This window comes from Epinephelus lanceolatus, chromosome 18, assembly GCF_041903045.1.
Source record: "Epinephelus lanceolatus isolate andai-2023 chromosome 18, ASM4190304v1, whole genome shotgun sequence".
Classification (NCBI taxonomy): Eukaryota; Metazoa; Chordata; class Actinopteri; order Perciformes; family Serranidae; genus Epinephelus; species Epinephelus lanceolatus.
In genome coordinates, this window is record NC_135751.1 from 19,758,255 (window position 1) to 19,781,397 (window position 23,143).

Genomic DNA, 23,143 nt, shown 5'->3' on the forward strand with positions numbered 1-23,143 from the left:
AATAAAGAAAAACAAAAAACAAAAGACGTTTTATTTTATTTTGAAAGTAAACACCGGAAGTGTATCGGGCTTGACGCTTCAACAGCAGGTAGTTTCCAGTACTACACTCTTAAACGCATCAGTACACCGAGTCCTGTAATGATCACGCCAATAATGAGTTTTACAAATATATATTTATGACAATTATTTCCATATCAATGTTATATTGCATTCGTGTGGTGTCAGAATAATCGGAAAAATGAGTTTCCAGCAACACCGCAACACTTTGGGGTCAACTGTCCTAGGGTCAAAGCAGACACGGGGTAAACAGTAATTTATGAATTATGCATATTAATGGAAAAATAAAACTGTGATAGAGCTATTTTGCCCACTAACTAACACATAGACTGTGTTGGGGATAGTTTAGTGGTAATCAGTCCACCATTTACCACAAGATAATAGAGGAGACGATTTGCTGCCCTCTGGTGGTTAAATGGAGGGACCATACACCCTGACAGTCTGCTGGGAAAGAAGAAACGTCTCCATGTTCTCCAAGGTTACCAGGCATGATCTGAGGGACAACATTAGGCCTACACAAAATTAACTGCGTGATAATAGGGCATCATCTATTATTGTGGAAAGGAAATACATATGGTGCCAGACATTCAACAAGGGTAGGCTACTAAGCATGAACAAGCAAGAAGTCTAATAAAACTAGGAAATGAAACAGACTGATTCAACATCAGTTTTCTCTCAGAGAAAATATATTTGTACATGCAGATTGTCACCAGCAGATGGTGGAAGAACCGTTTACAAAGGAGCCTTTGTTCTTTGGTATTCACAGGCGTAATATGCTCAGTGCCCTTGGTTCTTATTAGAAGTTTGGCACAGCAGTCTGAATGAGCTGAAGTTGTCTGATGGTCTTTTTGGGGTGAACCACAGAGGTGGTCATTACAGTCCAACCTGCTGAAAATAAAAGCATGAATGAGTCGCTCTAAATGTCATCTGGATATGAGACCTCTAATTCCTGCTCTTTGTTTAAGATGGTAAAATGCTGATTCAGTTAGCGCCTTGTTGTGGCTGCTGAAGCTCAGATCTAACTCTGTTGAAACCTGGTTTTCTTCGTTATAGCTCTTGAATCAAGATGACTAATAATAAACTATCAGTGTGTTTCCAGTCAGAGACAGTTCCCTCTGATTTTACAGAGAGCTGACACTTGACCTCTTCATTTACATGGAGCTATAAATAAGGAGAGGAGGCCTGCAGGTGCATCCTGGGAAGGACCAGAGGGAGGAGTAGAGAGGTGATGCTTCACTGATGGAGGATGAAAACTCAGTTTCATTTGCTCATTTTATCTGATTGTCTTAACGACTGCAAGCAACTAAATCTCTCAAATGTCATTATCATTTTAAATGATGTTTTCATGAGTACAAATAAACACAAACTTTTTCAACAGTTTTTTTTTTCTTCTTTTATTGAATGATTGTTGAAAAACGCAGCATTTGCAAAGCTGATACAACACCTCCACCTAACTGTCACAACATTTATTACAAGCATGCAGACACATTTTTTCTAACATGTAAACCTTGTAATGAGCAAACAGCACAAAGAGTAAAGAAGCAGATGTTAAATGCTCATTGTGCTCCTCTACTGTTCTTCAGTGGGACAGTGTGACTTGTTGATGTTTTTCTCTGCAGTCTGGGAGCCCAAAGACACTTTACATGTGTAAACCTTATCCATGTTCCAGTCTGACGTCTGGACGGCCAGATAGCTGCTGATTTGGAAGGTCTGGTCTGCTTGCTGAACAGCGGTGCTGGTAGAGATCCCACTGCTCACTGGACTCCCACCAAGCAACCAGCTCACATCTGCAAAACCCTTAGACTCACTGGGCAAAATGGAAATACAGATGATAGAGGCTTTGTTGGACTGGAGCTCAGCACTGGATGGAGGGAAGACTGTCAGGACAGGAGGAGGGAGGCTGCAACCTTAAAATACACAAAGGACATTCATCAGATAACCAGGAGTCAAATCATTAACACAGAACATGACAGTAACAGATTCATTATTAGTTCTGTTCACAATATAACAAATACGCTGAAGAAATAAAGTAATTTAAAACACATAGAAATCATCAACTGAAATATTAAGTGTTCCTTTTTAAAATATAATTCAGAAATGTAGAAATATCTTAAATGATGAATTGCAATTTTTACCTTACAATAAAAATCAGTTAAGGCTGTGTCTTCCAAAATTGTTTTAAAGGTTTAATGTAATTATCTCTTTTCTTTCGTGGTGTCTATCTACTGTCAAATAAAATAATAATAAATTCAAACAGCCACAATGATATTCAGGTAAATTTAAAATTATCCCTAAACTTTATGAGGTTAGTAAATAATCATTGCAAGCACAGTATTTATTACTGATATGACAACATAAAATACTCTTGACAGATTTTTTTAACATTGTTTTTTTTCCCCGATATCAGAACTTGTAGTAAGTTGTAAAAATAAATACACACAATCTTGTTAATGTTGCCCATCTGAAAAAAAATTCTTTAACTATTTACAAACTGTAGAATATTTTTATAGAAAATATTTAAAATATTGTGATCATTTGCAGATCTTTCCTTTGCTGTCAAACACACAGTCTGGTATCAAAGGAGATGGAAAGGAAAAAAGTCAATATATCATTCACAAAAACTGCTGAATATTCTAAACAATGAGCAACATATTAAATGGATGAATTTCTCTTGACATGTATCAGAAACATAAAATCTGTCCTGTTTTATGATGAGTTAAAAAGTACTTACTTGTCACAATCAGCTTGGTGCCTTGTCCGAATACCACAGTGATTCAGTTTGTACACATGGCTGTACAAAAACCTCCTGACTCTCACTAATGAGGGGAGTGGAACTGAAACATCCTGTTGAGACCAACTTTCACTGTCAACGTCTCTTCACTTCATCAGTCTCATTATATTCCAAAACACTCCAAACACCCTTGTGTCTGTAGAGGAATTCATTTCATGTCTGTTCTTGTTTTGTTACATGTTGATTTATTAAAATTCAATAATTTTGGGCAAAATTCCTAAAATCTGTAGTGACTCTCTCACTGAGGTTTTTGTCATGATGTGAATCACTGTGATATGTACTCCTTGGCTGAATCATCCCATGTTAAACAGTAATGGACAGCAGAGTCTCCTGTCTCTGTCCGCTTTATGATGAACTGGTAATCTATGTTTGATGAGGATTTAGAGTTGAATCGGTCTGAGGAGAATCCTGATCCATAGCTGTTTGGTGAACTGTGAGAATGGTAAAATTTCAGAACAAACTGAGGAGCTTCACCAGGAACCTGTTTCAACCAAAAAACATATTTATTTTCATCTCTCTGAATGTTGCAGTTGAGAACAGCCTCTTGTCCTGTAGAAACTGTGTGGACAGCAGGCGTCTGGGTCACCACTTTGGCTGCATCAACATCTGTCAACATACAGAAAAAAATACATGAGTCAAAGGTTTGTGTGTGAAAATATGGGCTATAAAAGGACTGAGAAGAATATCTTACATGTTAGAGCAGTGATGAGAGTGCAGAGGGTCCCCAGCATGTTGTCAGTGTGTGGTGTAAACGTCCCTTACTGTCCAGCTGAGAGGTGAGCAGGGTTGGAGTGTGAGGAGAAGAGAGACTGAAGCTTATAAAGACACTGACAAGAGGAGAAGTGGAGGAGGAGGAGTTTCCCAGATCTCAACGTGATTGTCTGTTTGGTCTTTTGATTATAATAGTAGTATTTTATTTGTGACTCCCTTTTTGTTGCTGTTTTGCATGTCTGCATTTGTCAAGAAGATGTCTATTACTGATGTTGCTTACTTATCAACTTTTTGCTGCTTCGTGTTGCTTGCACAGTTAAATGCACTAAATAGTGAAAATAATTGCTGTATTACTGTTTAAATATTTTCCTGTTTCCTGTTGATCTGCACAGTGTGAGCTCAGTGCTGGTTATGGAGGGCTTTATAAGTGAGGTGAAGGACGTTGTATTGGATGCGTTTTGGGACAGGGAGCCAGTGGAGGTTCTGGAGGACAGGGGTGATGTGATCGTGGGATCTGGAATGGGTGAGCAGATGGGCAGCAGAGTTCTGGATGTGTTGGGATGTATTTAGAAGTTAGGATGGTGCACCATATAGAATAGTCAGTGGTCAATTCTGGATGTGACAAAGGCATAGATGAGAGTTTCGGCAGCAATGGGGGAGAGTGATGGGTGGATAGGTGGAAGAAGGTGGTACTGGTGATGTGATTGACGTGTTTTTCAAAAGAGAGATTGTTGTCGAAAATGACTCAGAGGTTGTGTATGTGTGGAGAGGAATGCAGAGTGGAATTGTCAATGGTGAGGCAGAAGTTGTGAGAGGTTTTGGTGAGGGATATGGGACCGATGATGATCATGTCTAATTTTTCACAGTTCAGTCTGAGAAAGTTTGCTTGCATCCAGGACTTGATGTTGTTGAGGCAGGTGGTCAGAGTGTCTGAGTTTCAGTGGTGATAGATGTAGTGGAGATGTAGAGCTGGATGTCATCAGCGTAGCAGTGGAAGTTGAGACCATGGCTGCGAATGATTTTGCCAAGGAGGAACATGTAAAGGATGAATAGGACGGGGACCAAGCATCGAACCCTGGGGGACGCCTTGGGACAGAGGGGCAAGGGAGGAAGTGCAGTTGTTAATACTGATGAACAGATGTCGGTTTGTGAGGTATGACCTTAGCCAGGAGAGGGCAGTACCAGTGATGCTGAGGGAAGATTTGAGACGGGAAATGAGAATTGCGTGGTTGATCGTGTCAAAGGCTGCTGTGAGGTCAAGAAGGATGAGAACTGAGAGGTGTCCAGAGTCTGAGGAGAGGAGGAGATCATTGGTGACTTTGAGGAGGGCAGTTTCTGTGCTGTGCTGTGGGCGGAAGGCAGGTTGAAATGGTTCAAACACACTGTTGGAGGAGAGGTGGGCTTTAAGTTGAGAGGCAACAGCACGTTCTAGTATTTTTGACAGAAAGGGGAGATTTGAGATGAGTCGGAATTTATTCATGTCGTCAGGATCTAGTCCAGGTTTTTTTGAGAATAGGGGTGACAGCAGCCAGTTTGACAGTTTGAGTGACTGAACCGGAACTGAAGGATGAGTTGATTTTTCTGTGATGATAGAGGAGATGGCAGGGAGGCAGTCTTTAACAAGTTTGGATGGGATGGGGTCGAGAGCACAGGTGGAGGTTTCCATTCCAGCCATCAACTTGGGCAACTCCACTGGGGAGATGGGGGAGAAAGTGAGAGGCTGAGTGGTGAACTGGGGAGAGACAGGTGGAGGGGGCTGGGGGAGAGGACAGGTTGCTGTAGATGAGATGCAGTCAATTTTTGTGAGGAAAAATGAAAGGAAAGAGTTACACTTTTCAACTGTGAAGGATGTGGAGTTGTGAATCATGATGTACCAGAGACTCAGAAAATAGAGCTATTAAGTGAGGAGGTTTTTGTCACAGTGTAAATCACTGTGATACAACCTCCTGAGCAGAGTCGTCCCATCGGTGACAGTAATAGACTGCTGAGTGTCTCTCCCAGGGCTGGACTGGCCATCGGTATGCCCGATGGCCAGTCCAGCCCTGGACTGGACTGGCCATCGGGCATACCGGGCATTTGCCCAGTGGGCCAATGGTAATTTTGGGCCGTGCCTTTTTTTTTTTTTTTAGTCATGTCGATACCTATTGGTACACAAAACTGGTAGATCGGCCCATTAGTCATGATTGATTCTGGGCTGAACCAATTACAACCGAAGGCCGATGCCCCCTCCCACTTGGGCCTCGGCTGCCAATCAATCAATCATACAGAGAGAGAGAGGAGATTGACAAAATTGAGAAGAAACTCAAAGGAGGCGCGGAAAAAATAAGAGAGAAAAAGAGACAAGCCCTTTAGGAAGATGCTGCCAAATGTGTTAAAATAACACAGATGTTTGCTGGCTATGGCGGAGCTTCTTCAGCGGCAGCATCAGTGACCGCACCCACACTGGCATCCAAAGCAGCCGCAGCAGGTAATGATGGCGGAGGTGGCGAACTTCAGGTAAGAAGTGATGAACTGCAGTCTACCTGGGTCAGATATGAATCAAGTTTGGTTGATAGTTTATTTTCGTTGTGCTTGCTAACTCTTAACACAGCATAGTTATGTGTAGGCCATTTAACAATTTAGCTGGCTGTTGAGCAGCATGACGGGGTTTCTCTACTGCTGGGCTGTTTGTGTGATGTTATACTAGTAATGGTGATCTTAGTGTTTCAGTAACTTTATTTTATTCATTTAGTTAGTTAAGTATAGTCTTTATTAGTTAGGTAATAAAATATTTCAGTGTCTATTAATTGATATAAGTGCACTATGCAGTAATTCTTTACTCTGAAACAGCGAAAGCTCAACAGAGCAAAAATGTTCATGTAAAACCAAATGATTAGGCTAGTATTCATCATAAACCCTCTACACTTGCAGATATAATTTAGATTGAATCAAATTAGGATTTGCCAGGAGATGTGATGCTGCACATTAACATAAAAGTGGCTTGGAGTTGAAAGTAACTACTTAAATGTATTTGTCTTTTATACATAAATATCCTCTTTATTCTAGATAAGTTGTGTTTTTATCTTGTTGTTTTTTTTACTGACATTTAACAGCAAACTCTTGTGGACAATAATTACCTGTATTTTTTTTATTGTGGGCATGTTTCCGTTCAATTTAAAATATCCCTTCACTTTTTAAAGGTTGCCATGTTTGAGGAAGTATTATGTGTTGCTGTGCTGTTTATTGATGTGGTGAGTACATAGTCTATGAAAATATCACTAAATCTGTCATTTATTCATTTTAATATTCATCAGTCATCATGTCTCACCTCTATTCCTCACTGCCCAATTTTCAGGATCCCATCATACGTTGTTCATTGTTCAGGAGGTTCACTAGACCAAGCAGCCTTTTGGATTCCTCTAAGTGAGTACTATATAGAATACATGATGCAACTATGTTTCTAGAATAAAAATACCAGCACTGTGATCATCTAAGCAAGTCTATCAAGTGTCATTATTTCTCACCTTTCTCTCTCTGTCTCCTTTCACTTTTTAAAGGTTTCCATGTTTGAGGAAATATTCTGTGTTGCTGTGCTGAGTATTGCTGCTGTGGAGGTCTAAGGTGTTTATTGATATGGTGAGTAAATAGTCTGTGAAAATATCACTAAATCACAATCTGTCATTTATACATTTTAATATTCATCTCATCTCTGTTCCTCTCTGTCCTATTTTCAGGATCCCATCATACGTTGTACATTGTTCAGGAGGTTCACTAGACCAAGCAGCTATTTGGGTTCGTCTAAGTAAGTATTGTATAGAATAATGGGACTGGAAGGATGGTGTAGGTTTAAATTAATTAGAGAAGTACATAAACACCAACAAGACAGTGTAGCTACAAGCAGTGTCACAAGAAAGTTTGTCTTCATTCATAGGCTTCATTGTCTTTCCATCAATACCTGGTGGGCCGGTCTAGGCTCAAAATGCCCGGGCCGATTTTTTGTCCCAGTCCAGCCCTGCTCCCTCCTCCACATTACTGATAATCAAACGATAATCTGATGTTGACTGACTAGTAGATGTGAACTTAGGAGAGGAGAAATCAGAGCCATACCTTGGAGAGCTCCAACTACGATCAAAAATCAGGACAAACTGAGGGACTCTTCCTGGAACCTTTCTATACCAGCGAGCACCATCTAAAGGAGCGTTACACTCCAAGTTAGCTGTCTCTCCTTTCCTCAGCGCCACAACAGGAGGCTTCTGTGTCACCACCGTCACACCACTCACACCTGGAAACAACAAGATGACATGGAGTCAAGAGAAACACACAGACTGATGAATCCAACATGAGGTCAAAGCTGCAGTAAGTCAGCCTCCTTACATGTTAGAGCAGTGATGAGAGTGCAGAGGGTCCCCAGCATGTTGTCAGTGTGTGGTGTAAACGTCCCTTACTGTCCAGCTGAGAGGTGAGCAGGGTTGGAGTGTGAGGAGAAGAGAGACTGAAGCTTATAAAGACACTGAGGAGAGGAGAAGTGGAGGAGGAGGAGTTTCAACACTCAACAGTTTTTTTTAAATTCATAAATCAGCTACAGCATGTATGGGATCTACATCATGAATTTTTTCATCACTTCTGTTGTTAAACATGTCTTCATGTTGATTTTAGTCTGTTTATGTTCTTAAAATATGAAATCCAGCTGTGGTATCACATTATTAACACATTAATAGTGTCTTGTAGTATTTTCCATAAAATACTGATCACACCAAATAAATACTCCTTCATGACTTTAGTTTAATGTTAAATGTGACTTCTCAGATTGTAATGATGTAATGTATCTTTATGTATTTACTTTTTTTTTTCACGACACGATTTTATGACTTCACAATCGTGTAATGTGACATAGTGACTTTCAGAATGGGCAGAAAAGTCGTATAGTGTGTACCAGGCATAATACAAGTCCTGAGTCTGACCTGTCTGTCAGCGAGTCCTCCTCCACCTTTTTTTAGACTCCACTGTAGACAATGGCAGCATTTCTCCGACCACGTAGCGAGCCACAAGCTCTGTGGCTTCTTTCAGACTGATAGGTTTAACGTTATCTCCGTTATTAGAACCAAAAGACAGCTGTTGCTGTTTCGGAGCTGAAGGACCAGCATTCTAAAAGTAACAGAAGTAACTGATGGCTTGTAGAAAATCAAGCACTCAAGTACTTGATTACTCAAACAGCAAACTAACGCGTTAGGTTACTCGTTACTCCAAAAAGTAATCAAAGTACTCTGCAGCTAACTAGCTAATATGCAAAAATAATTACAGGTGCCGCACAGTGATGTAGCGTTAGCTAGCTCACATGCTGTCATAATCTCTGCCTCCATGTTGCCTGCCTGACTGCCTATCTGCTTGTCTGTTTTGCTTGCTGACATGTAGCTTAAATGTGCATTGCGTTTTGTTGGGAACTGCCCATTGGTTCGACAGCCCATTGATTCGACATCCCATTGTTCTACCACATTAAACTCATTGTTCCGAAGTCCGTTCCAAAATCATCATGATGCCCTGTGGTTAAGGTCTGGTTAGGTTTAGGCACAAAAACCACTTGGTTAGGGTCAGGAAAAGATCATGGTGTGGGTTAAAATGAAAAAGAAAGTGACAAACACATAAGCCGTGAGCCTGCTCCGCCTCAAGCCGGTCGTTGCGCACCATACGCCCGCCGCGAGCCGTTCAGCACTGTGGACAGTCGGACTAATGGGATGATGAACCAATGGGCTGTCGAACCAATGACATGGACCCATTTTGTTTTGCATTGTTCTGTATTGTTTTGCTCCTGGTGTCCTGCCAATATGTTGCATGTCTACTATGTTTGTCTGTTTGCCTGATGTAGCCTACCTGCTGGCTGAAGCTTATTTTCCTGTTTTTTAATGTGCTTGATGTGCTTTCAATTGTGATTCATGTGCCACTTCTTGTCTTTTACTGTGTGGGTTATGCCTTCTATTCTGATCCATGTGCTTTCATACGTGCTGTATATTTTACTGTTATTACACAATGTCTATTGTAATGTTTAGCTGGCATTTAACACCTTGCCTGGGGACTGCAGTTGAAAACTAGCTACTCAGCTAAAACTGGCACATTTACAGAAGTGTTCATTAATATGCACTGTCCCTGTACAAATAAGTAAATAAATGAAATGAAATGAAATGAAACGATTCCTTTGTAAGAGTCAGCCTGTCAAAAATGTTGTGTACTGTTAACTAATAGGTTTTATGAATAGGCTGATTTATCTTGGCTAATAATATGTTAGATTCATGTTAATGTGGATTTTAAGACACATTTTGCTTACTAAAACTTTCATTAGTTAATCAGATTATTTAGAGGTCATTTGGTGGCCCTCCTATAGTAACTCTGAGGACACCCTAGGGATCACGGACCCCCTGTTGAAGACCCAGGAGCTAGTAGATAAAATGATCAGCAAAGGTGAAGTTTGTACTGCATTTTGTGTTGTAATGTTTTGAATCTGCTTTCACACAAGACATGACTTTAGTTTTTGTAACTCTAAGGCCAGATGATCTTTCGGCCGCTTCATGAAGACGCAAAAATGAAACTGGATAACTATTAAATGCAAAAAGTATTTGTGTTAAAATTATCACCAGCTGTGCAGCAGAGGATTTATATTTTATTATCTAGAAAGATTTATGACATTAATCTGAATTGAGATCAGTAAATGAGAATCTGCTGCAAACTTTCTATAACATGTCGAGTGAGCATGTTGTCTGTTTTGTGTCAGCATGTACACATGACATACTGTATATGACTATCATTAGGAAAGATCTGAAGATTTATGTGAGTAAAGTAAAAGGGTTTAGAAGTTTGAAACATAATTTTAATATCTATGTGGGGAAGTTACAAGAAGCATTGACTGATGGCTTCACTGCCAGTCAAGATGTATCAGCAGGTCAAAAAGCAGAAGTAGTTAGTGAGGAGGTTTTTGTCACAGTGTAAATCACTGTGATACGTACTCTTTAGCAGAGTCATCCCATGTGTTACAGTAATAGACTGCTGAGTCTCCCTCCTCCACATTGTTGATGATCAAACGATAATCTGATGTTGACTGATGAGTAGATGTGAATTTGGGAGAGGAGAAACCAGAGCCATAGCCTGGAGAGCTCCAGCTGTGATAAAACCTCAGTACATGCTGAGGAACTCCTCCTGGAATCTGTTTATACCAGCGAGCTGATCGATCAGTAACAGTCCCCAGGTTACAGTCCATGGTGGCTGTCTCTCCTTTCCTAAGCGTCACAACAGGAGGCTTCTGTGTCACCACCGTCACACCACTCACACCTGGAAACAACAAGATGACATGGAGTCAAGAGAAACACACAGACTGATGAATCCAACATGAGGTCAAAGCTGCAGTAAGTCAGCCTCCTTACATGTTAGAGCAGTGATGAGAGTGCAGAGGGTCCCCAGCATGTTGTCAGTGTGTGCTGAGAATGGTCTTGTAACTTGGAAAGTCAGCTTACTGCTGACAGATCAGAGGCTTTGGAGGATGAGGAGAGGAGGTGCTGGAGGAGCAATTTAATAGCACACTGAAACTGAGAGTGACTGACAGGAGGAGGAGCTTTGCTTCAGTCTGCATGCTTTCTCACATTTGTTGACCTCAGATCCTCTGTGGAGGGAAATGTCTTTACTTTATTCATTATTGTCAATTTAGCTGAAAACTTTCATTGACAAAATACAATGATGTCATGATGTAAAGAAGCCCACAGTATATATGGATTTCTTACTACTTTCACTTCCTAATAGATGGAATTCATGCATGAGAGTTTTATCATTTGTCAATCATTTTGCTTACAAGTTTTTCATGAGTCAACAGCAGACATCTTCTGCAAGATAGAAACTTTGTCTCTGCACACATGTACATACTGTAATTAACACACCTAAGAGCTCAACTGTATTTTATCAACAACATGTTCGTCATGAAACTATCAGTGTGTTTGCAGTCAGAGACAGTTCCCTCTGATTTTACAGAGAGCTGACACTTGACCTCTTCATTTACATGGAGCTATAAATAAGGAGAGGAGGCCTGCAGGTGCATCCTGGGAAGGACCAGAGGGAGGAGTAGAGAGGTGATGCTTCACTGATGGAGGATGAAAACTCAGTTTCATTTGCGCATTTTATCTGATTGTCTTAACGACTGCAAGCAACTAAAACCAGGCAAAGTCACATTAATCTCGCTGTTGTGCTTTTATTGCAAATTAACACTTAATAAAAATGTTGCTTGTTGAATTTGGACATAAATATTCAAGAAAGAAATATGTCTGTTATCTTTGTGTCTGAATTATCAGTGAAATGAGCATCAGGAGAAAAATCAAATCTCATGAAGGTTACACATTTTAAATGATGTTTTCATGAGTACAAATAAACACAAACAGTTTTTTTTCTTCTTTTATTGAATGATTGTTGAAAAACGCAGCATTTGCAAAGCTGATACAACACCTCCACCTAACTGTCACAACATTTATTACAAGCATGCAGACACATCTTTTCTAACATGTAAACCTTGTAATGAGCAAACAGCACAAAGAGTAAAGAAGCAGATGTTAAATGCTCATTCTGCTCCTCTACTGTTCTTCAGTGGGACAGTGTGACTTGTTGATGTTTTTCTCTGCAGTCTGGGAGCCCAAAGACACTTTACATGTGTAAACCTTATCCATGTTCCAGTCTGACGTCTGGACGGCCAGATAGCTGCTGATTTGGAAGGTCTGGTCTGCTTGCTGAACAGCGGTGCTGGTAGAGATCCCACTGCTCACTGGACTCCCACCAAGCAACCAGCTCACATCTGCAAAAGGCACAGACTGACTGGACAGACAGACCAGAGAGGCTTTGTTGGACTGGAGCTCAGCACTGGACGGAGGGAAGACTGTCAGGACAGGAGGAGGGAGGCTGGAGCCTGAAGATACACAAAGGACATTCATCAGATAACCAGGAGTCAAATCATTAATACAAAGCATGACAGTAACAGATTCATTATTAGTTCTGTTGACAATATAACAAATACGCTGAAGAAATAAAGCAATTTAAAACATATAAAAATCATCAACTGAAATATTAAGTGTTCCTTTTTAAAACATAATAATACAGTTTTTCTGTGTCTTGTAAAACTGTATTCGAAGTTTAACATAATCAGTTCAGGCACTTCGAAAAATTACAGTAAATCACTTTTTTTCGGTGGTGTCTACCATCATATGAAACAAATATGAATTCAAACAGCCACAATGATATTCAGGTAAACTAAAAATCAGCCCTGAACTTTATAAGGTTAGTAAACAATCATTACAAGCACAAGATTTATTACTGATATGGGAAAATAAAATACTCTTAACAGATTATTTAACACCGGGTTTATTTCCAATGTGAAAACTTTTACTAAGTTGTAAAAATAAATACACACAATCTTGTTAATGTTGCCCATCTGTAAAATAATTCCTTTACTATTTAAAAACTGTAGAACATTTGTAGAAAATATTTAAAATATTGTGATCATTTGCAGATCTTTCCTTTGCCGTCAAACACACAGTCTGGTATCAAAGGAGATGGAAAGGAAAAAAGTCAATATATCATTCACAAAAACTGCTGAATATTCTAAACAATGAGCAACATATTAAATGGATGATTTTCTCTTGACATGTATCAGAAACATAAAATCTGTCCTGTTTTATGATGAGTTAAAAAGTACTTACTTGTCACAATCAGCTTGGTGCCTTGTCCGAATACCACAGTGATTCAGTTTGTACACATGGCTGTACAAAAACCTCCTGACTCTCACTAATGAGGGGAGTGGAACTGACACATCCTGTTGAGACCAACTTTCACTGTCAACGTCTCTTCACTTCATCAGTCTCATTATATTCCAAAACACTCCAAACACCCTTGTCTCTGTAAAGGAATTTATTTAATGTCTGTTCTTGTTTTGTTACATGTTTACTAATTTTTAATTCAATGATTTTGCTCAGAATTCCTAAAATCTGTTGTGACTCTCTCACTGAGGTTTTTGTCATGGTGTGAATCACTGTGATACGTTCTCATTGGTAGGTTTGTCCGTTGTGAGACAGTAATAGACAGCAGAGTCTCCTGTCTCTGTCCTCTTTATGATGAACTGGTAATTTATGTCTGATGAGGATTTAGAGTTGAATCGGTCTGAGGAGAATCCTGATCCATATCTGTCTGGTGAACTGTGAGAATGATAAAATCTCAGAACAAACTGAGGAGTTTTACTGGGAACCTGTTTATACCACTCCACATAATAATTATCATCTCTCTGAATGTTACAGTTGAGAACAGCCTCTTGTCCTGTAGAAACTGTGTGGACAGCAGGCGTCTGGGTCAGCACTTTGACTGCATCAACATCTGTCAACATACAGAGAAAAATACATGAGTCAAAGGTTTGTGTGTGAAAATATGGGCTATAAAAGGACTGAGAAGAATATCTTACATGTTAGAGCAGTGATGAGAGTGCAGAGGGTCCCCAGCATGTTGTCAGTGTGTGGTGTAAACGTCCCTTACTGTCCAGCTGAGAGGTGAGCAGGGTTGGAGTGTGAGGAGAAGAGAGACTGAAGCTTATAAAGACACTGAGGAGAGGAGAAGTGGAGGAGGAGGAGTTTCAACACTCCACACTCATAATTCAATGACAGCATATGTGTGGGTTTCATATCACATAATGTCTTGTGAAACAACATATATTTGATAACTTGTGTTGGTCAGAAAAATGTATCTGAAAGGAAAAAGGGTTTGATAGTATAAAGTGAGATTTATCTACTCCAATTGTCATATCAAACCATGGGGACGCTTGGGGTCAGAGGGGCAACCCGCAAGAACCTGGTGAATAACATCTGGAAACAAGCAGAGATGGCGTCCAGATGGCTGTGGCTGAAGAGAAGCGTGCGGTGGCTAAACCAGGCTGGCAGAGGAGAGGGGGCGGGGGGCAGAGCTGATTGGTGAAGACCTGAAAGGCCGAGGGAGCAGTTCCAGGACGCTGGTTCTACTGTGAAGCCCCACTGAGGTGTTGTGGGCTAGTTGACTAAACACCAGTGAGGTGGGGTGCCCACTTGAAAACCCAGTGAGGTCACAAGGTCTGAAACATAAAGCTCTGCTCTCAGTTGAAGACGTCTGAAGGGAGCGATTTCTATGCCAACCACCCCACATAAGGTGCAGGAGCTAACTCCTGCCAAGTGCGGTGGCTGCGATATACCCTTATCGTGTAAAGACATAGCAATCTGGACAGAATGTAAAAGTTTACTTCTCATCTCTAACTAATCACAAATGTCTTTATCTACATGACCTGTAAAGGAATACAATATTTTCACATGCTTGTGTTTTAGCTGCACATTAATGAAGTGTGTGAGCATGACTGATACAGACTGACTTTGTATGGGTGTGTAACAATCATCACAACCTGTGTATCTCACAAATATCACATTTTGGGGAACAGAACAGCCTCTGTAAACTTTCAGTGAAAAAGAAGTTAAGTGGCTCTATCTTCACACAGCTTATCTCCTATATCAGTGTCATTACACGCTCCATATTGATAATGACTCCTGTGATTAGTTTATTAAAAACATATGAATAATCTGTGAATATAGATGGTATGTTATCAGATAAATGTAGCATCTTCACTTGGTTTTATTTTAGTCGCTCTTTGATAAACTGTTTTGTTTTTTCATCTTCTGTCTGCCAGATGAACTTTGTAGCTACCAAGAAAGTGGAAACACTATAGTTGGAGTCATATTTACTGCAGCAGCATAACTATAATAATCATCACTGCATATGCAACAGAGGAATTGTCTTAACAAGGATTTTATTCTTTTAACAAGAAACTGTTGCACACTTTCTAATCTTTTGTGATGAGCAGCAAGAGATAATATTTTTTGTAAATGATTTTGTTTTCAACAGTGTAAAAAATCATGACTTGACTTTTCCTGGATAAAAATAGTTTGTATAATAGGCATGTACCACCATGATAATTTATAAGAGAATCAAATTAATGGATTCTGGCATTTGAAATTATCCTTTAAATGTATAAATGGGGAAGTGACAAGAAGCATTGACTGATGGCTTCACTGCCAGTCAAGATGTATCAGCAGGTCAAAAAGCAGAAGTAGTTAGTGAGGAGGTTTTTGTCACAGTGTAAATCACTGTGATACGTACTCATTCACAGAGTTGTCCCATGTTTTACAGTAATAGACTGCTGAGTCTCCCTCCTCCACATTGTTGATGATCAAACGATAATCTGATGTTGACTGATGAGTAGATGTGAATTTGGGAGAGGAGAAACCAGAGCCATAGGTTGGAGAGCTTGAGCTGTGATGAAAATATAACACAAACTGAGGAACTCCTCCTGGAATCTGTTTATACCAGCGAGCACCACTTCCAGTGACAGTCCCCAGGTTACAGTCCATGGTGACTGTCTCTCCTTTGATCAGTGCCACAACAGAAGGCTTCTGTGTCACCACCGTCACACCACTCACACCTGGAAACAACAAGATGACATGGAGTCAAGAGAAACACACAGACTGATGAATCCAACATGAGGTCAAAGCTGCAGTAAGTCAGCCTCCTTACATGTTAGAGCAGTGATGAGAGTGCAGAGGGTCCCCAGCATGTTGTCAGTGTGTGGTGTAAACGTCCCTTACTGTCCAGCTGAGAGGTGAGCAGGGTTGGAGTGTGAGGAGAAGAGAGACTGAAGCTTATAAAGACACTGACGAGAGGAGAAGTGGAGGAGGAGGAGTTTCACTCAACAGTTTTTTTGGTTTACAAATCAACTACAGCATGTATGGGATCTACATCATAAACTTTTTCATCACTTCTGTTGTTAAACACGTCTTCATATTGATTTTAGAAGTCTGTTTATGTTCTTTAAATATGAAATCCAGCTGTGGTATCACATTATTAACACATTAATAGTGTCTTGTAGTATTTTTCCATAAAGGACTGATCACAACAAATTAATACTCCCTCATGGCCTTAGATTAATGTTAAATGTGACTTCTCAGGTTGTAATTAAATGCAGTGAACATGATTAAACATCATATCACAAACACTGTTTACTGCAAAAACAAAGGTCAGCGCATCATCAGTCTCTTGACCTACAGGAACATCTTAGTGTTGAACAATGTACTTTGCAGTGGCATCTCACCATTTCAATGATGCCCTGAGGAGCTGGTAGTACATCAGTGGTAGTGGGTCTCAACTGGCCTTTATCATCCATGTAGTAGCCATTTTGCAGAGGAATGCTTGCCTGGCCCCAAACTCCAGCTTGCACATGTAGCTCCCCCATCAATAAGCTGCTTCAGCACATCCTCTGTAGGTGGTAGCTCGTTACTCTCTGCCTTATACTGGTCAAAATGTGCCATCTCAGCTCTGGAATGTTTCTTATTGCGATTCCTTTTGAGTAATAGGAAGCACACACAAACCTCGTCAAGCGTTTCTGTTGTTCCTCCGTTACTCTTTAATGATCTGAAAGCATCCTCACAGCTTCAACGATGTCATCCTCAGCTTTAAGGAAGATCTTGAACCATGTTACCTTATGCCTAGGTAACACTACATGACTTAAGTCCTGATTTGCCACTAATTTAAAATCATTTAAAATATTTTTTTGATCTTCCCACCAGAGGCCCCAGATAAGATGCAAATCAGTGATGGCTCCACACTCACAAAATTGGTCCTTTAACACTAACTGTTCAAAAGTGTGAGGTGAGAAGTCACCAATGCAATGCAGACACACTCCAGATATTCAGCATGCTAAACATCTGGACCTGTCAGAGACTCTGTCGGTGAGCTACAGCTGATGAGAGCCCAAGACACAGGTTGAGAACAGAGACAAGATCTGAGCCCTGTGGTGCTTTTTCCCCTCTGTATCTGTGTCACGTGGGTTTCACCACTGCTCTGCCCCTTTAGGAGACTAGCAGCAGTCCTGAGTCTGTTCACTCCAATGGGAAAAGTGAACATGAGTACAGATTATGCCCAATTCTTTCACCTCACAGTCACTGAAGTAAGTACTGGACCCATTTTTCACAAGCCCCGCCCCTTCTAAGCATACTGACACTAAAATGGTATTTTTCAGACTGACTGATGAGGAGAAAATTGACTTTGATCGAGACATGTCTCTCCTTTAGCAACATGTTCTGGCAAGATCTGGCAACAACTGACTGACTGATCTCTCACTGGGTTGATATCAGACATTGAGCTAGTAGATAAAACGAGCAGCAAAATAAGGAACAAACATAAAGTTTGGACTGCATTTTGTGTTGTAATGTTTTGAATCTGCTTTTATCCATCCACACGACATTCACTACACTTCAGATTCATACCATTGGCAGAGCTTGTAATGTGGTATGTTTTGTTATAGAGTATCTTTGGAAAGAGTAACACAGAGAGAGACAGAGAAGGTGGACTATTGTATACAATGTATAATAATCTGTTAAGTTTCTGTAAATTATTAATTACCTATGATATTTGTAAGCACCACGAGTTGACACACCCATCACAAGACATGAGCCTGTTCCTTAGGGATTCCTCCTGGTGATAGATCTTATACTGCGTGACCCCTTTGGTGCTGCTCAGTCATGTAGTGTGAAACCACAATATCTTCAAGACTCCCAATTACAAGACAAGTTGTGTAGTGTGAACTGAGCTTAAACCAACTCTTGCAAACTGTACAGTCAGCAACAGAGAATGCACTCAGTGTAGATAATGCTTTTGCCTTTCTGGACCTACAATATCCCAGAATGGTTGGATTTGATGACTATTAAATGCAAAAAGTGTTTGTGTAACCATCACTACTACCTGTGAACCAGAGGATTTATATCTAGAAAGATTTATGACATTAATCTGAACTGAGATCAGTGAATGAGAATCTGCTGCAAACTTTCTATAACATGTCGAGTGAGCATGTTGTCTGTTTTGTGTCAGCATGTACACATGACATACTGTATATGACTATCATTAGGAAAGATCTGAAGATTTATGTGAGTACAATAAAAGGGTTTAGAAGTTCGAAACATAATTTTAATATCTATGTGGGGAAGTGACAAGAAGCATTGACTGATGGCTTCACTGCCAGTCAAGATGTATCAGCAGGTCAAAAAGCAGAAGTAGTTAGTGAGGAGGTTTTTGTCACAGTGTAAATCACTGTGATACGTTCTCTTTAGCAGAGCTGTCCCATGTTTTACAGTAATAGACTGCTGAGTCTCCCTCCTCCACATTGTTGATGATCAAACGATAATCTGACTTTGACTGATGAGTAGATGTGAATTTGGATGAAGAGAAACCAGAGCCATAAAATGGAGAACTATCACCGTGATAAAAAAATATTACATATTGAGGAACTCCTCCTGGAATCTGTTTATACCAGCGAGCACCACTGTCAGTAACAGTCCCCAGGTTACAGTCCATGGTGGCTGTCTCTCCTTTCCTCAGCGTCACAACAGGAGGCTTCTGTGTCACCACCGTCACACCACTCACACCTGGAAACAACAAGATGACATGGAGTCAAGAGAAACACACAGACTGATGAATCCAACATGAGGTCAAAGCTGCAGTAAGTCAGCCTCCTTACATGTTAGAGCAGTGATGAGAGTGCAGAGGGTCCCCAGCATGTTGTCAGTGTGTGCTGAGAATGGTCTTGTAACTTGGAAAGTCAGCTTACTGCTGACAGATCAGAGGCTTTGGAGGATGAGGAGAGGAGGTGCTGGAGGAGCAATTTAATAGCACACTGAAACTGAGAGTGACTGACAGGAGGAGGAGCTTTGCTTCAGTCTGCATGCTTTCTCACATTTGTTGACCTCAGATCCTCTGTGGAGGGAAATGTCTTTACTTTATTCATTATTGTCAATTTAGCTGAAAACTTTCATTGACAAAATACAATGATGTCATGATGTACAGAAGCCCACAGTATATATGGATTTCTTACTACTTTCACTTCCTAATAGATGGAATTCATGCATGAGAGTTTTATCATTTGTCAATCATTTTGCTTACAAGTTTTTCATGAGTCAACAGCAGACATCTTCTGCAAGATAGAAACTTTGTCTCTGCACACATGTACATACTGTAATCAACACACCTAAGAGCTCAAGTGTATTTTATCAACAACATGTTCATCATGAAACTATCAGTGTGTTTGCAGTCAGAGACAGTTCCCTCTGATTTTACAGAGAGCTGACACTTGACCTCTTCATTTACATGGAGCTATAAATAAGGAGAGGAGGCCTGCAGGTGCATCCTGGGAAGGACCAGAGGGAGGAGTAGAGAGGTGATGCTTCACTGATGGAGGATGAAAACTCTGTTTCATTTGCTCATTTTATCTGATTGTCTTAACGACTGCAAGCAACTAAAACCAGGCAAAGTCACATTAATCTCTCTGTTGTGCTTTTATTGTGAATTAATAAAAATGTTGCTTTATGAAATGTAACATAAATATTCTCGAAAGAAATATGTCTGTTATCTTTGTGTCTGAATTATCAGTGAGATGAGCATCAGGAGAAAAATCAAATCTCATGAAGGTTACACATTTTGTAGCACATTATCATTTTAAATGATGTTTTCATGAGTACAAATAAACACAAAGTTTTTCAACAGTTTTTTTTCTTCTTTTATTGAATGATTGTTGAAAAACACAGCATTTGCAAAGCTGATACAACACCTCCACCTAACTGTCACAACATTTATTACAAGCATGCAGACACATCTTTTCTAACATGTAAACCTTGTAATGAGCAAACAGCACAAAGAGTAAAGAAGCAGATGTTAAATGCTCATTGTGCTCCTCTACTGTTCTTCAGTGGGACAGTGTGACTTGTTGATGTTTTTCTCTGCAGTCTGGGAGCCCAAAGACACTTTACATGTGTAAACCTTATCCATGTTCCAGTCTGACGTCTGGACGGCCAGATAGCTGCTGATTTGGAAGGTCTGGTCTGCTTGCTGAACAGCGGTGCTGGTAGAGATCCCACTGCTCACTGGACTCCCACCAAGCAACCAGCTCACATCTGCAAAAGGCACAGACTGACTGGACAGACAGACCAGAGAGGCTTTGTTGGACTGGAGCTCAGCACTGGACGGAGGGAAGACTGTCAGGACAGGAGGAGGGAGGCTGGAGCCTGAAGATACACAAGGACATTCATCAGATAACCAGGAGTCAAATCATTAATACAAAGCATGACAGTAACAGATTCATTATTAGTTCTGTTGACAATATAACAAATACGCTGAAGGAATAAAGCAATTTAAAACACATAGAAATCATCAACTGAAATATTATAATATATGTTCAGTTTCTTAAAACACAACACATAAATCAGAAATGTTTTCATTAGTTCAGTATAATTTTCATCTTAGAATAAAATTCATAAAGTCTCTGTCTTTCAAAATGGTATTTGAAGTTCAATATAATCATTTCAGTCACCTTTTACATTACAAAATGACAGTAAATCAGTTTTCATTTTTCTTTCATGATGTCTACCATGAAATAAAAATTATAATTCCTAACAGCCACAATGATATTCAAGTAAATTCAAAATTATCGATAAACCTATTAAGTTTAGTAAATAATCATTACAAGCACAGTATTTATTACTGATATGACAATACAAAATACTCTTGACAGATTTTTTTAACGTTTTTTTTCCCCGATATCAGAACTTGTAGTAAGTTGTAAAAATAAATACACACAATCTTGTAAATGTTGCCCATCTGAAAAAAAATTCTTTAACTATTTACAAACTGTAGAATATTTTTATAGAAAATATTTAAAATATTGTGATCATTTGCAGATCTTTCCTTTGCCGTCAAACACACAGTCTGGTATCAAAGGAGATGGAAAGGAAAAAAGTCAATATATCATTCACAAAAACTGCTGAATATTCTAAACAATGAGCAACATATTAAATGGATGATTTTCTCTTGACATGTATCAGAAACATAAAATCTGTCCTGTTTTATGATGAGTTAAAAAGTACTTACTTGTCACAATCAGCTTGGTGCCTTGTCCGAATACCACAGTGATTCAGTTTGTACACATGGCTGTACAAAAACCTCCTGACTCTCACTAATGAGGGGAGTGGAACTGAAACATCCTGTTGAGACCAACTTTCACTGTCAACGTCTCTTCACTTCATCAGTCTCATTATATTCCAAAACACTCCAAACACCCTTGTCTCTGTAGAGGAATTCATTTCATGTCTGTTCTTGTTTTGTTACATGTTGATTTATTAAAATTCAATAATTTTGGGCAAAATTCCTAAAATCTGTAGTGACTCTCTCACTGAGGTTTTTGTCATGATGTGAATCACTGTGATATGTACTCCTTGGCTGAATCATCCCATGTTAAACAGTAATGGACAGCAGAGTCTCCTGTCTCTGTCCGCTTTATGATGAACTGGTAATCTATGTTTGATGAGGATTTAGAGTTGAATCGGTCTGAGGAGAATCCTGATCCATAGCTGTTTGGTGAACTGTGAGAATGGTAAAATTTCAGAACAAACTGAGGAGCTTCACCAGGAACCTGTTTCAACCAAAAAACATATTTATTTTCATCTCTCTGAATGTTGCAGTTGAGAACAACTTGTTGTCCTGTAGAAACTGTGTGGACAGCAGGCGTCTGGGTCACCACTTTGGCTGCATCAACATCTGTCAACATACAGAGAAAAATACATGAGTCAAAGGTTTGTGTGTGAAAATATGGGCTATAAAAGGACTGAGAAGAATATCTTACATGTTAGAGCAGTGATGAGAGTGCAGAGGGTCCCCAGCATGTTGTCAGTGTGTGGTGTAAACGTCCCTTACTGTCCAGCTGAGAGGTGAGCAGGGTTGGAGTGTGAGGAGAAGAGAGACTGAAGCTTATAAAGACACTGAGGAGAGGAGAAGTGGAGGAGGAGGAGTTTCCCAGATCTCAACGTGATTGTCTGTTTGGTCTTTTGATTATAATAGTAGTATTTTATTTGTGACTCCCTTTTTGTTGCTGTTTTGCATGTCTGCATTTGTCAAGAAGATGTCTATTACTGATGTTGCTTACTTATCAACTTTTTGCTGCTTCGTGTTGCTTGCACAGTTAAATGCACTAAATAGTGAAAATAATTGCTGTATTACTGTTTAAATATTTTCCTGTTTCCTGTTGATCTGCACAGTGTGAGCTCAGTGCTGGTTATGGAGGGCTTTATAAGTGAGGTGAAGGACGTTGTATTGGATGCGTTTTGGGACAGGGAGCCAGTGGAGGTTCTGGAGGACAGGTGTGAGGTGATCGTGGGATCTGGAATGGGTGAGCAGATGGGCAGCAGAGTTCTGGATGTGTTGGGATGTATTTAGAAGTTAGGATGGTGCACCATATAGAATAGTCAGTGGTCAATTCTGGATGTGACAAAGGCATAGATGAGAGTTTCGGCAGCAATGGGGGAGAGTGATGGGTGGATAGGTGGAAGAAGGTGGTACTGGTGATGTGATTGACGTGTTTTTCAAAAGAGAGATTGTTGTCGAAAATGACTCAGAGGTTGTGTATGTGTGGAGAGGAATGCAGAGTGGAATTGTCAATGGTGAGGCAGAAGTTGTGAGAGGTTTTGGTGAGGGATATGGGACCGA

The 23,143-nt window shown here is 40.0% G+C and overlaps 3 protein-coding genes across 7 annotated transcripts; all 3 read right to left on the bottom strand.

Annotated features, from left to right (window-relative positions):
- Positions 1-1,424: 1,424 nt before the first annotated feature.
- LOC117268164 (immunoglobulin lambda-1 light chain-like) lies at positions 1,425-11,002 on the bottom strand. 2 transcript variants are annotated; one of them, XM_078161795.1, is made up of 4 exons: positions 10,948-11,002; positions 10,526-10,855; positions 2,789-2,818; positions 1,425-1,964 (listed from the first exon to the last, which is right to left on the bottom strand). In XM_078161795.1, exons 1-4 carry the CDS (start codon positions 10,985-10,987, stop codon positions 1,627-1,629), a joined length of 738 nt encoding a protein of 245 aa, XP_078017921.1. In that variant the 5' UTR covers positions 10,988-11,002; the 3' UTR covers positions 1,425-1,626. The 2 variants fall into 2 exon arrangements, with proteins under 2 accessions (XP_078017921.1, XP_078017920.1); XM_078161794.1 differs by lacking the exons at positions 10,526-10,855; positions 10,948-11,002 and adding exons at positions 3,122-3,454; positions 3,540-3,640.
- A 1,135-nt stretch (positions 11,003-12,137) lies between these two features.
- Positions 12,138-19,244, bottom strand: LOC144458702 (immunoglobulin lambda-1 light chain-like). 3 transcript variants are annotated; one of them, XM_078161806.1, is made up of 4 exons: positions 19,131-19,244; positions 18,709-19,038; positions 13,258-13,287; positions 12,138-12,467 (listed from the first exon to the last, which is right to left on the bottom strand). In XM_078161806.1, the coding sequence occupies exons 1-4, from the start codon at positions 19,168-19,170 to the stop codon at positions 12,139-12,141; spliced, it is 729 nt and encodes a 242-aa protein (XP_078017932.1). In that variant the 5' UTR covers positions 19,171-19,244; the 3' UTR covers position 12,138. The 3 variants fall into 3 exon arrangements, with proteins under 3 accessions (XP_078017932.1, XP_078017931.1, XP_078017930.1); XM_078161805.1 differs by lacking the exons at positions 18,709-19,038; positions 19,131-19,244 and adding exons at positions 15,714-16,043; positions 16,136-16,190; XM_078161804.1 differs by lacking the exons at positions 18,709-19,038; positions 19,131-19,244 and adding exons at positions 13,592-13,924; positions 14,010-14,097.
- Positions 19,245-20,141: 897 nt separating this feature from the next.
- LOC144458700 (immunoglobulin lambda-1 light chain-like) lies at positions 20,142-22,370 on the bottom strand. Of its 2 annotated transcripts, none has more exons than XM_078161799.1 (4): positions 22,284-22,370; positions 21,870-22,198; positions 21,533-21,566; positions 20,142-20,670 (listed from the first exon to the last, which is right to left on the bottom strand). In XM_078161799.1, exons 1-4 carry the CDS (start codon positions 22,321-22,323, stop codon positions 20,342-20,344), a joined length of 732 nt encoding a protein of 243 aa, XP_078017925.1. In that variant the 5' UTR covers positions 22,324-22,370; the 3' UTR covers positions 20,142-20,341. The 2 variants fall into 2 exon arrangements, with proteins under 2 accessions (XP_078017925.1, XP_078017926.1); XM_078161800.1 differs by having other exon boundaries at positions 21,533-21,562; positions 21,866-22,198.
- Between the last annotated feature and the right edge of the window lie 773 nt (positions 22,371-23,143).

Bases quoted from the DNA above. Each gene is read 5' to 3' on its own strand.
- LOC117268164 (XM_078161794.1), bottom strand. From the start codon at position 3,579: ATGCTGGGGACCCTCTGCACTCTCATCACTGCTCTAACAT. The intron at 2,819-3,121 runs CACAGTGATTCA...TCACTGTGGTAT, and splicing joins TTCAGCCAAGGAGTACATAT to TCGGACAAGGCACCAAGCTG. The intron at 1,965-2,788 runs GTAAGTACTTTT...GTGTATTTTAAG, and splicing joins CACCAAGCTGATTGTGACAA to GTTGCAGCCTCCCTCCTCCT.
- LOC144458702 (XM_078161804.1), bottom strand. From the start codon at position 14,049: ATGCTGGGGACCCTCTGCACTCTCATCACTGCTCTAACAT. The intron at 13,925-14,009 runs GTAAGATATTCT...GTATGTTGACAG, and splicing joins TCTCATCACTGCTCTAACAT to ATGTTGATGCAGTCAAAGTG. The intron at 12,468-13,257 runs GTAAGTACTTTT...GTGTATCTTCAG, and splicing joins CACCAAGCTGATTGTGACAA to GCTCCAGCCTCCCTCCTCCT.
- LOC144458700 (XM_078161799.1), bottom strand. From the start codon at position 22,323: ATGCTGGGGACCCTCTGCACTCTCATCACTGCTCTAACAT. The intron at 21,567-21,869 runs ATATCACAGTGA...TGAATCACTGTG, and splicing joins ATGATTCAGCCAAGGAGTAC to GTATTCGGACAAGGCACCAA. The intron at 20,671-21,532 runs GTAAGTACTTTT...GTGTATCTTCAG, and splicing joins CACCAAGCTGATTGTGACAA to GCTCCAGCCTCCCTCCTCCT.